Source organism: Melospiza melodia, chromosome 18 (genome assembly GCF_035770615.1).
Source record: "Melospiza melodia melodia isolate bMelMel2 chromosome 18, bMelMel2.pri, whole genome shotgun sequence".
NCBI lineage: Eukaryota > Metazoa > Chordata > Aves > Passeriformes > Passerellidae > Melospiza > Melospiza melodia.
In genome coordinates this window covers 3,214,266-3,229,522 of record NC_086211.1, presented here as the reverse complement: position 1 = coordinate 3,229,522, position 15,257 = coordinate 3,214,266, and the positions used below count along the sequence as shown (strand labels likewise).

At 45.4% G+C, this 15,257-nt stretch overlaps 1 protein-coding gene across 4 annotated transcripts in view; it reads right to left on the bottom strand.

Annotated features, from left to right (window-relative positions):
• The window catches only part of RNF216 (ring finger protein 216), a 75,836-nt gene that overhangs the window by 46,556 nt on the left and 14,023 nt on the right, over positions 1–15,257 (bottom strand). For all 4 annotated transcript variants that reach the window (XM_063171710.1, XM_063171711.1, XM_063171712.1 and 1 more), the window contains 12 exons: positions 14,824–14,952; positions 13,567–13,703; positions 11,746–12,600; positions 10,216–10,292; positions 6,602–6,704; positions 5,597–5,761; positions 4,509–4,623; positions 4,090–4,229; positions 3,127–3,177; positions 2,024–2,161; positions 672–820; positions 147–225 (listed from right to left, as the gene is read on the bottom strand). In XM_063171710.1, the coding sequence (XP_063027780.1) occupies positions 147–225; positions 672–820; positions 2,024–2,161; positions 3,127–3,177; positions 4,090–4,229; positions 4,509–4,623; positions 5,597–5,761; positions 6,602–6,704; positions 10,216–10,292; positions 11,746–12,600; positions 13,567–13,703; positions 14,824–14,890 (2,076 nt within the window). In that variant the 5' untranslated portion in view covers positions 14,891–14,952. The remainder of the gene's footprint in view (positions 1–146; positions 226–671; positions 821–2,023; positions 2,162–3,126; positions 3,178–4,089; positions 4,230–4,508; positions 4,624–5,596; positions 5,762–6,601; positions 6,705–10,215; positions 10,293–11,745; positions 12,601–13,566; positions 13,704–14,823; positions 14,953–15,257) is intronic.

Here is a 15,257-nt window from a genome sequence, read left to right as displayed (position 1 = left end):
TTTATAGAAGATCAGTAGGATCCAGCAAATGCTTTGCTGCCCTATGCAGTCACATGAGATACTTGCACTAGGAAGGGTGAGTTGTCCTCCCAGCTCTCCTGTCCAACACTCCACAAGAGACCAAATGTGAAGCAAGCCCCAATTACCTTTCTGCAGCGGGGATTGGGGCAGCTGAACCGCTTCACATCGCTGTCCAGTAGAGCTGGGAAGTTACAGAAGGGACACCTGTAGCCCAAAACAAGATGCCATTAATGCAGAGTGCCAAACATAGCTTTGCTGAAAGCTGATTTAGTCAAATAGCTGCATGGAAGTTGCTAAGGCTGCCAACCCATTGCCTGTTGCCAGGATGTGCTGACTATTGCCTTTTTGCTCATATTTCTTCAATCACTTCCCCGTTTGCAATCAAAATATTATATGCTCAGCACTGCTTTTGACCATGTAATTTAGTGGATCAGCACAGAGCTGGCAAGCAAGTCTTGGGGGAGACAAGTCTATTGAATTTTAATCTGCTCCTAGTCAAAGGCAGAATAAAAACAGACCTGGGAAGGCAGAAGACTGAATTTATAATCCAGCTCTTTAAAAGCTACCTATCTCAGAGTCAGCACAAAAGTAGAGTTCCAGGGAACAATTTTGCACAGCAGTAAGTGCAGCACTCTCTGTGGGACACTCACCTGACAAGCTCATCTGCACAGGCAGCAGCCACCTCCTCCTCGGCCTTGCGCTCGTAGTACTTGCAGAGGATGTTCTCTGGGAGCACCTTCTCCAGCTCACTGGTGGGGAAGGAACACGTGCAGCTGCCTTCCATGCAGCTCAGCTCTGACTGGGGTTGGAAAGAGGGCTCAGGTTCAGCATGACATTAGCAAAGAGCAACTCAGGATCCAGAACATTTCCAAGCAAATCACAGAGCCTTGCTCAGACAGAGCAAGGGCTGAAGTCAGCAGATCTCAGAATGACTTGGGTTTTGGGACTTTAAAAATCATCCAGTTCTAAATCCCTGTCATGGGCAGGGACAGCTTCCACTATCACAGCTTGCTCCAAGCCCTGTCCACCTTGGCCTTGAACACTTCCAGGGATGGAGCATCTGCAACTTCTCTGGGTAACCTGTGCCAGTGCCCCATAACAAAAATTTTTTCTCAATATCTCATCTAAATCCACCTAAGATGACTGCCAGAGAATGGCCTCACCACGGAAAGAACAAGCCTAATTAAACAAATCAGGCCTCAAACAAGCACTGGGCAGGAAGATGCTGTTGCCAGCTAGGATCACAATTCACTCCAAGTTCACTGTGACCATTTATCAGCCTGTTATTATTGTTCAGTCTCTGCTGAGAACCAGCACTCACACACTACAATCTTTTCAATAAAGTCATATGAAATATAGCTGCCAGTTTATACATTTACATGAAATGGATCCCAGAGTACAACAGCATCCCACAGTTTGAGCATCATATCCTGAGGCAAAGGAGCAGACACACTTCAGAGCAGGTTAATGACTTGTTTATAACTCAGCTAAATACCAGGATAATTGCTAGCTAAATCAGAGACCAAGGAGGTTAGTAGTACCATAGAGGAACTAACCCCCCAATTAAGTTGGGATCACAGTGATATTATGAAGGAGAAACACTCTTAGGTAGAAGGAGACAGGCCAAGTCAGAGATAATTGTTCTCTGTACAGATACCACTGGTTTATTTACTACAAAATAGAAGCCAAACAAGTTATTGTTTTACTATGAGCATTGTATAAAGTTTTTCTAACAATCAAATTGCTAAGCATAGAGCAAAAAAAAAAAAAAAAAAAAAAAAAGGAGGTTAGTAACCCTGAAATCCTGTGCAAAGATCACATTGTGAAGTTGTTGGCTTCACTTGATGGCAAGACTGACTTGGATCTCAGGACACCATTCCATTCAAGTATTTCCTGGGAAGTGCAGTTACATCTGTTTTAAGCAACAACACTACACAAACAGCAATGTCATCTCCCAACAGCAATTACCCATTTCCCCCTCGTCCAGTTGTGAAATCCTTACCTTCCCAGAGCCAAAAACTGCCTCCTGAGCATATTTAATTAGGCACTCCTTGCAGAACAAGTGACCATCTGCACACTGAGTCAGCTCCTCGAAGGCAAACTCCCCGTAGCAGCAGCGGCACTCGATCATCTGCCCGTCCTGCAGCCACCAGAGGAACCAGCACCAAAACATCAACAGCTATAGCAACACACACATAACTGCAAGGCAGGAAAAACTGCCAGCATTAATGCTAAAAAAAGCTGCAGATATACACCACTCCATTAGATATCTTACTTGGTGGTCCAGATTCCCTAAGTGCAACCAGAAACTCAGTTTTAAGTCATTTTATGGTTACATGTCCTACTTGACAAGTTCCAAAGAGCTAAAGAACATGCAGTGATTAATAATTCTTAGCTCACAGGCAGAGCAGCATTTTGGGTTTGGGAAGCTGCAGTCACAGGGAAGCAGCCTCAGTGTGCACACCACTCTCATGGGGAAAACCAAGATTCAGATCTGTTACCCTCTAAAGGAACATTTACCATCTGCCTGGGCACACCCTGCCTTGGCCTCTTAGCTGTGGGGGTGGACAAGTCTGCCACTGCTAGAAAGTATAAGTATAGCCCACTTTTCCAAAGTTTGAAAGGAAAATGAACATTGAAACCAAAATGCAATGCACAGCTGCTGAACTGTTCTCTACATTTTCTCTGAAGCAGAAGAGCTGATTTTCAGGTTTTTAAATAATTCCTTCTGCAAACAAGGAAGGTCTTCTCACTGGCCAAGCTCCGACAACAATGGATCTGTTTGAAACAGCCATAATGGCAAGAATGAGAGTAAACCTGATGCTATTCTGTTGCAATGTTTGTTCTGAGCAGTGAAGATACAAGCTGAATTACTACAGATCATTACATGCATCAATACTGTCTTGCTGGCCTCAGCTCCTGTCTACCTTTCCTAAAAGCCAGCCAACAAACACTACACAGGTTTTGCCAGCTCAGCAAAAGCAGCACAGTGAAATGCAGCTTCAGAAAAGCTCCATTCCAGAGCTAAAAGTATCTGTGAAGGAGGAACTGCACTGTCTGTGCACAAGCTGAATTAATTCAACTTATAACATTATGGATACTGACCTTCTGATACTGCTCCTCGTTCATCTGCAGAGCCAGGAGGAAGTCTGCATGCTGCAAGAAACATGTGCATCTGTATTTACAGACTAGATAAAGCAATTTTCCAAACTCTCCACTCATTTACATTATCTCAGGACTCACAAACCACCATAAAAGGCTCGCTGTCTGCTTGTAACATCACTGAGCCCATCCCTCCAGTCCATTAAGCTATTTATGATTCAGCTAAAACAGATGGAAGAAGCAAAGGCAGCAAGAACAAAGAACCAAATTCTGTCTTGTGGGGTTCAGGTTTCCAGGGGCAGAGATGATCTCACCCAATGGGCCCCTCCAGAGAACATGAGCTTTTTGTTTCAAAGGAGACCTTATCCATCTGCCTAAGAGACAAGGATCTTTAAGGAGCTACTTTAGAAAGGACTGTGGGTGCAGAGCTGAGAGTTCACTCCTTCCTCAGCCTAGGAGAGGAAGACAACACAGCAGTGGGCGTTGCAGGTTCTGCTTCAAAACACCCAGTTCTCAGCACAGAAGAAACCCTTCTGGAGCCACAGGACTGCCAGCCTGGGGAGGGCACAGTGAGTGGACACTGCCTTGGGCCTGGCACCAACACTAGGCTGCAATTACATGCCCTAAAGCAGCAGAGAAGCCTGCTAACAATTAGAGGAAAGATTTAATTAGTAGAGTTTACACCACTTCATAGCAAACTCTCCCCTCCAGAATGGTGTTTGCACAAGCAGCAGCTGCATATTTAAGTAAATATGAAATTCTGTGCTTGGCTTCTTTCCTTTATAATGGAGTTTCTTGCAAAGAGACATGTGTGTAACAGGTAGGGAAGGGAAGGGGAAAACATAGTTATTCAATACTTGGTTCAGTGTTTGAGTTTCTGTAAGAGACAGATTTTTCATGTTTAGGGCCAAAACTTCAGCAGTTGTTGAAGATTTGCACATGATCAAAGCAGCTCCTGTCACTCACCTCTGCCATCTCTTTGACTTTCTGCTCATAGAACTCCTGCTCCAGCAGCACTGGGGGGAGAAGGGACAGCCTGTCATAGCTCCTCCAGTGCCTTCTCTTGTTCTCCAGGAAGAACATGCGCTTCTCAATCTTCACATCCCCTGAAGCAGAGGTAAAGGCTCAATAAGAAGGGATAAAGCAGCCAGAACAAAGCTTAAATCCTCCTTCCTGCATACACCACCAGCTGCAGACTTTCAGCAGCTCACACAGCACTTTACCAAGCAGAGGTGCTAATGAGGAGCATCTCCAAAACAGATACCACTGACAGAAACACAGCTCTTTTGGGACCACATCCCCTTTCAAGAGTTGCTTTCAGCTGCAAGCCAGTTCTGCTTACAATAATGATGCAGAGAGCACAATACACAGAGCTTGGCATTTACCTTGCTCAAATTTGAAGTCTATATAGGAATATTGATTCATTTCTTTCCTCCTTTTTCGTTTCCCGCTGGTTTCAGGAGACAGCTCCTGCCACTTCTTGATAGCATCTGAAAAGGCCTAGAAAACAACACACAGCCTTAAATCTTGTGCCTGGAAGAAGGCAGGAGCACTTAATTCAAGCTGAAGCACAGTACAAACATGGGCATAGGACTGATCCAAAACTAGGAAACTCCAAAGAGAGGCAAATATACATCTTTCATCTGCTCACCTTGTTGCTTTATATACTCAAAGTAATTATTCCATAAAAACAAAGCAGGTTAATGATATTTCATAACAGCTCAGCTGTTAATATCAAAGTGAGCACCAGCTGTATTAAACAGCTGGTTTGGCTTCTTTTTTTGTTGCTGGGTTTGGCTTCTTGTTTAAAAAGGTGAGGTTCAAATACTCAGTGCTCAATCAATCAAGAGAACATACAAGTTTTGTTTTAGTTAAGTCCTGGAACAGTAGGGAAACAAGCTCAAGCAAGGGCATATCAGAGGAGCAGATCTAAGTAAAAACTTGCACCCACACTGACATTCAGTTCGCTGATACTTCAAACAAATGTCTTTGCATCTCCAAGACAGTGAAATTCTTTTATAAGGAATACAGGACTCATGCCACAAGTCACAAGACAAAACAGGACAGTGATACTCAGGCTGCTTCTTAATTCCATGCAGCCAGTTAACCAGCAGCAGCAGCTAAATGTTTTAGATTTAACTAAATGCCAGGGTTTTATTGGCAATTATACTGCACTTCAGTGGCGACACACAGGAACACCTCCCAGTTTAATGCATCACCCACCACGAGCCAGCTCATGTTCCCCCAGCTCTCCTATTAGGGAAAGTAAAAACTTCCTGCAGCATTCTGTCTGGTCAATAAATTTTGAAAATCTCTACTAAATGGATTAAAACTTCTTAAAAGGAAAGGAAGGTTATTATAAAACCCATAACCACACAGCAGCAGATGGTACAGTAAGGCCAAAGCCATCACAGTGCTCTCTGCAGACACGGGAGATAAGCCCAGGGAAGAAAACAGACTTGAACAGGAGAACCTTTCGTGTGATTGCATAGTGCCCCTTGAGCTCATGCAGGGCCCACTTGATGTCCTGGCTGCTCAGCATTTTGAAGTCTGCCATGAGGAGATCAGCTGCCTGGATAAAGCACCGCTGGTCAAGGGGGGCGAGTTTGGAAAAGTCAAAGTAGTCCACTTTAGGCACCTAAGGAGAAAATGAAAAAGATGGAAAGGTTGCTGTAAATACACACAGGAATGTCACAAATGGCTCTCAGTGACCAGGGCATTCTGCAAGACCAGCCAAAATTCAGGCACCCAACTATGAGCACCTTAGCACAATGTGGGTGCAAAGCCTACTGGCCCAGGCACCTCTGCAGGTGACCTGCACAAGGTAAAATGTTGTTTAAAACCATGGTGAGTGGCTGCCTGAGACAGCAAGAAGTATTTAGAAAATTGCTCACAATGAAGAGTGAACAACTTTACCAGCTCAAGGTAGAGAGATGCTTTCAAGAGTAGAAAGAGGTATTCAACATCTCTCCCAGGCCACACAACACCCTCAGAGTGGAGCTCAGAGAGAATTTTTTGTTAAATGGATGTTTTAAAGCACAAAATCAAGCATCTGTAGGGAGATTTGCAGTTAGGAGGCTGCAAGGCAATGCCTAAAGGCCTCACAAGAGAGACCCAAGGGCCAAGGCTACTTCATGATGAATGACAGAATGATTGTGGAATTCTTGTCTCAGTTATCAAAACGAACACTTGAGATGGGGCAGTGACAGGCAGGCAGGGCAGAGGGGCTTGCTGGAGGCAAAGGAGCAGACACTGTGCAGCTCTGGCACAGCCAAACAGGAAAGGCTGGGAAGTCATCTTGCAAGCAACTAATTATTGCTATTTAACGCTGCCTTACACATACCCAGAGGCCTCCTGTGAGAGCCAGGCTCAGTCAAGCACTCTGCAAACACACACTAATCAAAGCAGACATCCCAAGGTCCACTCAGGCTGAACAGACTGCCCAGAGGCAGCAGGAGATGTGGATACTCTCACTTGCCTTTGTCTCATCTTGGCTGGCAAGCAGGCTGCTGCTGGGGTTTAAAACCACTCTGCCTTCCTTCTTTGGGTAATCTGGGTTTTCCAGAAGAAAGTTACAAAGTCTGAAAAGATAAATATAGTTATTTCAGGGCTGGGGAGCTCAGGTTCATTCCTCATTTGTCCAGTTTTTAGTATTGGATAATTATGAGGTCACAGTCAAAGCCTGCCATGTTAGGACCAAGGGTGGTCCTGGACTAGAGAAAACTGCAAGAAAATGACTGAGAATTAAACGAAAAATAATCAGCAGTGTGGCTGCAGAAGGAAAAGCAAAAAGGTTTGTCTTTCAATAATTAAGTTTACATACCTAAAGCTTGTATGGATGAGCTACTAATCATATATGGAAATAAATACAAAAATCACATATGGAAAAAAACCACAAAAATCCATACAAAACCCATAAAAGGGTCATGTCTTCCTCAACAAACTGTTACAGATTCAAACTTGAATCAAAGCCTCCATTCTCAGTCTGCCTTCACATTAAAGCAGCCAGAGCAACCTGGTTCAGTGGAAAGTGTCCCTGACCACAGCAGAGAGGATGGAACTAGGTGATCTTAATGGCCTTTCCAACCCAAACTATTGTGTGATTCCATGATTAAAGCAGAGACAAAATCATGTTTAAGATGCATATGTCCATGGAATACAAACTCTGAATGCAGGTTTCATTGTAACAAAGCCTGCAATCACACCAGCATTACCCAAATTCCATTAGAAACTGGTCTGGTGAGAACAGCACTTAGAAAATAACCACTAAAATTGCTGAAAATTTGCCTAATAGCCTGTAAATGCAGCATATCTGAGGTCCTACCACAAACAGTCATAACTGCCAGGTAAGTGCAGTTTAACTGAGTATTTTAGCTTAGAAAAGACTCAGCAAGGGGTTTTAAAATGCCCCATAGGTGGAGAACCACAAATACTCCAGAAACCCTTCTGAAAGGGCAGCCTGATTCAGGCTTTTTCTCAGCCCTCACCAAGCAGCTGTGCTGGCTGGGGCCAGTAACACCAGCTGTTCCTCAGTTTCCCCAGCTGCAGAATAAGATCCTTCTGAAAAGAGCCTGGACAAGCAATTAACATTTGTAGAACTATTGGAATGAGAAGGTGCTAGGCTGCTGCAAAGACATAATTGCAGCTAATTTATATTCCTGATGTCAGAAATCAGTCCCTAATTAAGAAATCTGAACTGGCTTGAAGCATTAACCCACTATCAAGGCACGATTACTTTAGCTCTGCTTTCACATTCAAAGCAGGGGCATTTCTTTTGGTTTAATCAGGTATTGACATATTGAGCCAGAAGCTTTTGACTGAGTGTGAATGCTCCTGGCACACAAAAGCTGAATAGATGACACCCTGCTAAGAGGGGCTCCCACATCTTATCTTTCACATCAGCTGAAAGTTTTAAGAAGATCATTTCAGGGAAAAACAACAAATATCTTAGCACTGAGCATTTAATAGCTTCCAGCTCCCACCTCCGGCCATCCCTTTGGTAAAAGATAACTGTTTTAATCCAACAAAACAGAAGCTTCAAGGAGCTCAGATCGTGGCTCTAAGGAAAGGGTTTCAGCTGGGGCACGGCCAGGGTACATTTGAATCTCCTGCATGTTGCCATTTCAACGCTGAGGATTTTGGGGGATGTTGACCTCCAGTGTGTGACAATTAGTTAAGTGGGTCCTGCTGCACAGCACACCCACACTCATGGCACTGTTCATTAATATCTGCACCACAGGACACAGAGCTGGTTAAAAGCCTCACCCCTGCCCAAAACCACTCACCCTTAGTTATTATATTTCAAGCCTGATTCAGCTTGACACACCATGGAGATCAAAAAGACCCTGCCAGCAAGGCTGACCAGTGCTTTGACCCATTTGTTCTCACACAAAAGCTGCAGTGACAACTCAAAAGATGGTTTGGTTAAAGGAATAAAAATATGGAGAAGAAATCTTTATCATCCAGTAAGTGGGTAATGCACCACGGAGCAGGCACTGTAGCTGGCCTACAGGGAAGCCTGGAAGCACCTTTTCATCTCCCTGGCTCTGTGGCACACAAAGGGAGAGAAGAGATTTCGGGAGCAGAAAGGGAAGGAGCACATTAAGACTGACAGAAGCCAATAGTGGGATTTAATTCCATCAGGCTTTGTTAAATCCCCCCAGGACACCCGAGGTTTTTCCACACAATCTGGGAGGGTCCTGCAGCCACATGCACACCTTCCACAGCCCAACTGCCCCAAGGAATGGCTCTGCTTGCCTTCTACACTCCCACCACAACCATCCACCCTGAGGTGCAGCCAGTCCATGGTGTGGGCACCCCAAAGCTGCTCCACCACTGCACGGAAAGCACTTCTGAAGGATCAGAAAGAATTTTTAGTCTGCTGACTTTCTAACCAAGAAGCTTTACTTGGGAGACACAACTTCACAGCACAGGCAGCACAGCAGAAGAGGAAATGTGTGCCCAATGGATGGGATCATCCTTAGTTCCTCACCAGTTAACTCACTTATGGCCCAGTGACTCATTCTAAGCCTCACGCACTCAAATGCTGCTTAATTTGTGCCCCAGTTAGCTGGAAAGGGCACTGGGTTTACACAAATGAACACTCTGGCAACCAACAGCTATTCCTCATTCTTGGATCACACAGTAACCAGTCTGGACATGCTGGAGATAGCAGAGACAGTTGCAGAGGGGAGAAAGAGAGGCCACCAAGCATCAGACACCAGTCACAAGTGATTTACTTCAAAGCATCTCCCCTCGGTGCTGCTGGTGCCAGCACACGCAATCCTTCACTGCCCAGCTCTGCCCAGCAGGGCAGGGAGATGATGCAACTCAGCAGGAAGGGTAATCACTTTTTCTTTAACTTTTGACTCTAACTTGACTCCTAGAAACCTCCAGCATGATTAACATTAAGGTATTCCTGAGCTGTTAATGCCATTTGGAAAGCAAGTCCTCACATTAGCTTTCCTCTCCTTTTATTTAATTTTCTTGTCCATGTTTCTGCTTAGTTTGATCAAAATCAGTCCCTCATCAGATCTCTAGAACCAATCCTGCCAGCCCTTAAATGTATTTGCTCTGTTCTATCCCCAAAAAGCAATGTGAGAGAATTCCAACAGCACTACTGCTACCTGAGCAAGTAAATGGGATAAAAGTCAAAATCATGACACCAACTAATGGACTCCAAGCCAGTGTAAGCTTTACCTGGAAAAGCCCAAAAACCAGTGAAATGAAGGAGGGAATGATTTCCTCCAACTCAAAACTCACCAACCCATCTCCATACTATGTTTTATAGCAGTCATCTGAACACCTTAATCCTGACACTCACCATTTTTAAGAGCTCTAGTAATAGGTAAGACAAAATTATATGCAGTATGTTTAAATAAGTAAACTATCTTAAAAGCAGAGAAGCTACAGCACAACAGAACTAGAAAGGACTTAAAACCAGCTCAGTTAGAAGAATAACAAAAAAAGAATCTGTGGTACTACCAAGGCAGTGCTGAAGGCCCAGCCTGGATGTGCTCTAAAGCAGCATCCCTGTCAGGAAGGAAGTGCTGCAGTTGTATGACACACTCTGGTTCTTGCCTCTATACTTACACATTTAAGTCATAGCAGTTCTTGATGAGAATTAATTCTTCAATATATTCCTTCTTCACATCTGGGAATCTTGCTTCCTACAGTAGGAAAAGGTAAAGGTTATGTAGGTTTTAGAGAAGCTGTGAAACAGACATAGCACCCAGGACAGGAATTTACGTGTAATTAATCAACAAAATCCTGAGACTCAGGACAAAATGGTCAAGAGATCATTTACAGCCATCCAGCCTTGCTCCACAGGATGGCTGCTAACAGCCCTTTCTCAAAGGAAGACTGAGGGCAGGGATGTGAAAAGCCAAGGGCATCTGGCCTAAGGAGAGATTCAGGCTCCATAGGAATGAACTTCAACCCAAGGCAAGGGAATATTTACCTTCAGCATGAGCAGCAAGGAGCTCCAGATTATGTGCTGAAATACAACATTCCAAAGCAAAAGGAAACAAACCAACAACATGTACACCCACCCAATGAGCCCAGACACACCAGCAATGAGACCAGAACAGAAAACAAACCTTTGGTGGCATTTCTGAGAAGGCTCTCCCAGTGTTTGCTGCTCTCTCTGGGGTTTCTGTACAGCTACTGCTACCATGTGGTATTTTGCTTTGCAAGACTGGACTGACACTGCAAGAATAGCCTCTTACCCAGCTCAAAGGCATTGAGCAATGAGGTCTTGGAAAGAACTGAATTTTGTTCAGTTAGACTGCTACTTAAAAAAAATATATTCCTCAACTGCAGTTTTCACAAGTAGAATTAGCCATGGGACGTGGTGGGGGAAGACTTGGAGGGGATGGGGTGGTGGTAGAAGATACAAACACATAAGACTATGCCTATTTGCAAGAAAAAAATATTCAACAAGTCCTTCCCTAGCAATCAAGGGGAGAGGTGGGCAAACATCACACACATGAATCACCACATTTTTATTTAGCTTTATTTATCATATATTAACCATACTGCTGCTGTCACAGCCAGTGCCCCTCATGCCAAGCTTCACACATGGAGCATGTGCAGTTTACATGCACAAGTCTTATGGTGCTTATCCAGTTACTCCTTGGTGCTGCTGCTTGAAAATCCAAACTGCAAGGGCAGCCCTTACCCTTGGCCACCGTGGTGGCATTAACATGGGCATGGACCACACTCCTGTAGGAGAGGCAGCTGAAAGCAGTCCTCAGCCATGTGTCCCTAAACTTCTCTACTCCACCCTACTCTGCCACTGTTTAGTGTCCCAGGTTTACTCATTTAGTTTTATATCCAATCCTAAACCGGTTCTACAGTATTGGGTTAGGAAAGAACCAGATAAAACCAGACCAGATCCAAGAGGGTCTTTAAGGGAACAGACACAGATTATTTCATGTTAAGCAAAAGTTTTCCAGGACAGCTCATCACATGCTCCTCACCTGGTGTGTGGCTGAATCTCAGCCAAAGCAAAGAGGATTTGCAGCTGTGCATTCCGAGCATGTGAGATTCCACACCCCTTGAAAAACCCGTCTGAAAACATCACACGCACACAGGAGGCAGAGGAGCCCTGGGAATACTTACTGTCTCTCTGATGAGCAGTGCAGTCAGGTCCTGCTCCTGCCCAGCAGCTCCCTGCTCTGGCACGTCCCCCGAGCCGAGTTCCTGCGAGCCCTGGGCGGGGAAGGCGGGCCCGGGCTGCTCGTTGTTGTCCGTCCCCGCCGGCTGAGCCGATTCCTCGGGGGGATGTGCCGGCTGCGGGGAGGCAGGGCCGGGAATGCCGTCCTGGGGCGGCTCGGGCCGGGGGAAGGCGGGCCCTGGAGCCTTCCCTCCGTACGCCTGCAGGGATGCCGGGTTTGCCTCCGGCTGCCCTCGCTGAGGAGCGCGGCCGTTCGCCACGGCGCGGGGCTCATCTTCCTGCGGGGGGAAGTGCCGGGGCTCCGGCTGGCCCTGCTCCTGCATCCCCCCCTGCTCCGGGGTAGTTTTAGCAGCTATTCCTTCAAGCTTCTGCTCTGGCTCCAAGTTCTTTCCTTGCCATTCCCGAGCTTCCATCCTTTCCTCCTGTTGAGGTGGAAGGTCTGCATTCTCCAGACTAATGATTTGTGTGTTATCAGCAGGCTGTGGATGCACCTTGATCAGTGGCAGCAAACTTGGGCCAGGCTCCTGGCTACCTGTAAGTTCAGATCTGGAGCCATTCAGCTCAGATGGTCCCGGCTGCTGCAAGGCAACATCCACACTCTCCCCCCTGCTTGGTCCAGCATTGCTCTCCACCACGAGGTTACTCCCATCTCCCTCACAGGGCAGAGCTGAATGCTGCAGGTCTGTGCTCAATGGCTCCACAGCACTTTTGGATCCTCCTTCCCCCACAGTGTCTGCACCCTGCCATGGAGCAGCAGGTCTGATGACATTGGGACGCAGAGGCTGCTGATGCTTTGGGGTCTGAAAATGACATCAACAAGAGAAAGGAGGAATTCTTGTCTATGTGTCAGAATCCTTGCTCCAGATACTCCTGCATCTAAGAAACTTCTGATGGGAAACTGATAAACAGTCTGTTCAGCAAGATGCTTAATAAAGCACAGAACTGCAACCCACACATCTGTGTCACCAGCCTGTCCCCAGGTGCTACAGGAACCTTCAGCAGAACTGGGGATGCACAGGACTTTCAAATTGGAATAATTGCCTAAGCTCACCTCAGTACTCACTTCCCCTTCAGTAAAATTGTCTGGAAAGGAAGAATTAACTGATGACATATTTGTGTTCTCACCAATTTATTTAAACAGGCAGGAACCAAAGCTCCAGTATTAATCTCTGGCCTTGTTCTTGCCTCTGGCAGGCAGACTGCTGTATGACAACAGAGCCTGAGTGCTCTGTGCTGCTGTTTTCAACTAAAAAGCAGAAAGGTCAGCTTTGCAACCTATTTTCTCAGTGCTTCTGGTTAATTTAACAGGAAAGTGGAATATATTCTTAATATAAGACAGATATGAAATGCTGCAAAAATATCAGTGCCTGCAACAGCCCAACATGAATGCAAATAGTATAGAGGAATATAAAGCATACAGAGTACATTTATAAATCAAAGCAAGGTTTGAAAACATTTTATGGAAGATCAAGTCCTCTTGCAAAACACTCCACCTTGCTGGATTCAAACAGACAACTTTATAGGAACTACAACCTTCATCATGTAGAACTTAAACTGCAACAGTTCCACAGTCTGGTTCTCCTCTCCTGTGCCCAAAATATGACTAAATCAAGCCAGCAAAATGCCATCATTTCACTGTTATTTCAGACATCCTAAGCAGATTGCTATAGCCAGGCAGGACTCAGAGGAATGCATCAGGTATTGGCACAAGACTGGGCAATACAGGCCATGAATACAGCACAGCAGCTACAACAATGAAAAGTTACCTCTGCTAAGATGACTATGTCATCATCATCATCTTCCTCAGTCTGCTGCTTTTCTGGCATCTCCAGCAACAAAGGCAAATCTTCATCTGAGGAATCTGATATTGTGATAAGACTTTCATCTCTGTGGTTTATCCAGTCTGCAGAACAGTAAGTAAAGTTGAAGTCAGCTGTTGGCTCAAGGTAAATAAATGGAATTACAAGGTGCATGTAGCACTGAAACGTCTGAGAAAGCAATTTTCCCACTTGCACTGCAGGAAGAAGCATTCAGAGGTCACCAATTCCTCTGCAAGGCATTGTAACAGCCACTCCTGCATCCCTCAGCCTCCAGCAAAACACCTGCACAGCTTCAGCTCATCACAGCAGCACTGCAGGGACAGCCACTGACACTCACAAAGAATCTTCTACCCTGAACTCCAGCACAAGTCAAGCTGCTGCAAAAGTTATTACAAACAAGGCATGTAGGGAATACTTCTGCAGAGAAATCCTGAACTTTCAGTATCTCAGAGACATTTTGTTTGTTAAAATGCAGTGCAATCTAGCAGAGAGATAAGGGTCTTTGTGCAACTCAGTCTCTTCTGAAAGAGAGGCTTTGCAGGAGCACCTTATGCAGGACCAAGATAAGGCCTGTGGCTGTGGGTGCCAAAGATACCCTGCTAGTAATGACAACCTTGTGCCTCAAGGTTTGTCAAGGATGGAATATAGATGCTACTCAACAGCTGCTGGAACACAGCAGAGAGATTCAAGGCAGAAATAGAGGGTTTCTGTACTGCACAGAGAACATGCAACTATGCTTTCCCTAAAATCTCACATGTTTTGGCTTATTTTTCAGCATGAGTGTTCATTTATCACCTTTCAGGCACACAGAGAAAGCCTCACTTTAAATTCCACCCATGAGGGGATGGGTGCCAATGCACCCATCAGCCCTGTGAGAGCATAAATTTAGGGTCAGCTTTCTCCTGTGGGGTTCTGAGAAGGATGGATCCTCCTTGGTTCTGCTGAAACACCTCTACACAGTGTTCCCAAGAAGTCAGCAACATCCCTTGAGGCAGTACAACATGAGAAACACAAGAGCCAAATATTTTGCATGCCTGCATAATATGAAAGAGTTTCTGTAGGTGGCTAAGTCAGTGTAACAGAATAGTGTGTGATGTGACAGAACAGACCTCCAGCAGCTCCCTGCAAGTTCAGTGTCTGTGAATCCTGCTGCTCAGCAGAGTTTCACAAAGTGTTTTGAAACAGGCACAAATCAGTACTCACCTTTCCCTCTGTGATTGCTGAAGCTGTTCAGGTTAATCACTTCTTCATTCCCACCTCTCTCTGCCATTTTAAACAGCTGCACCCCAGAGTGTCAATGCCCCAGCATGGCAGTCAGGCTCACATGAGGAACTGGAAGATAAAATAAAACCACAAGGGAGTCAGGCAAACTCAGACTCACCCCAAGGGTTTTTTCCAAGATTTAGCTGCTAGGGGTTCTCCTGGCTCTCCCAGCAGTCTCTCCACATGAGTATTTTTCTGTGACCCCCTCTCAGGACCTGGAAGGAGATATGTTTGTTATTTTGTGTTCCAACAGTTAAGACAGTGGACTGAAGAGTGCAATGAGGCCAGAGAAGTCTCTCTGGAGGAGCCATGCAATCACAGAAAAGGAGGAGAGATGTAGTTCTACCCAAGCAGGACTCAAACCCTCCCAGTAT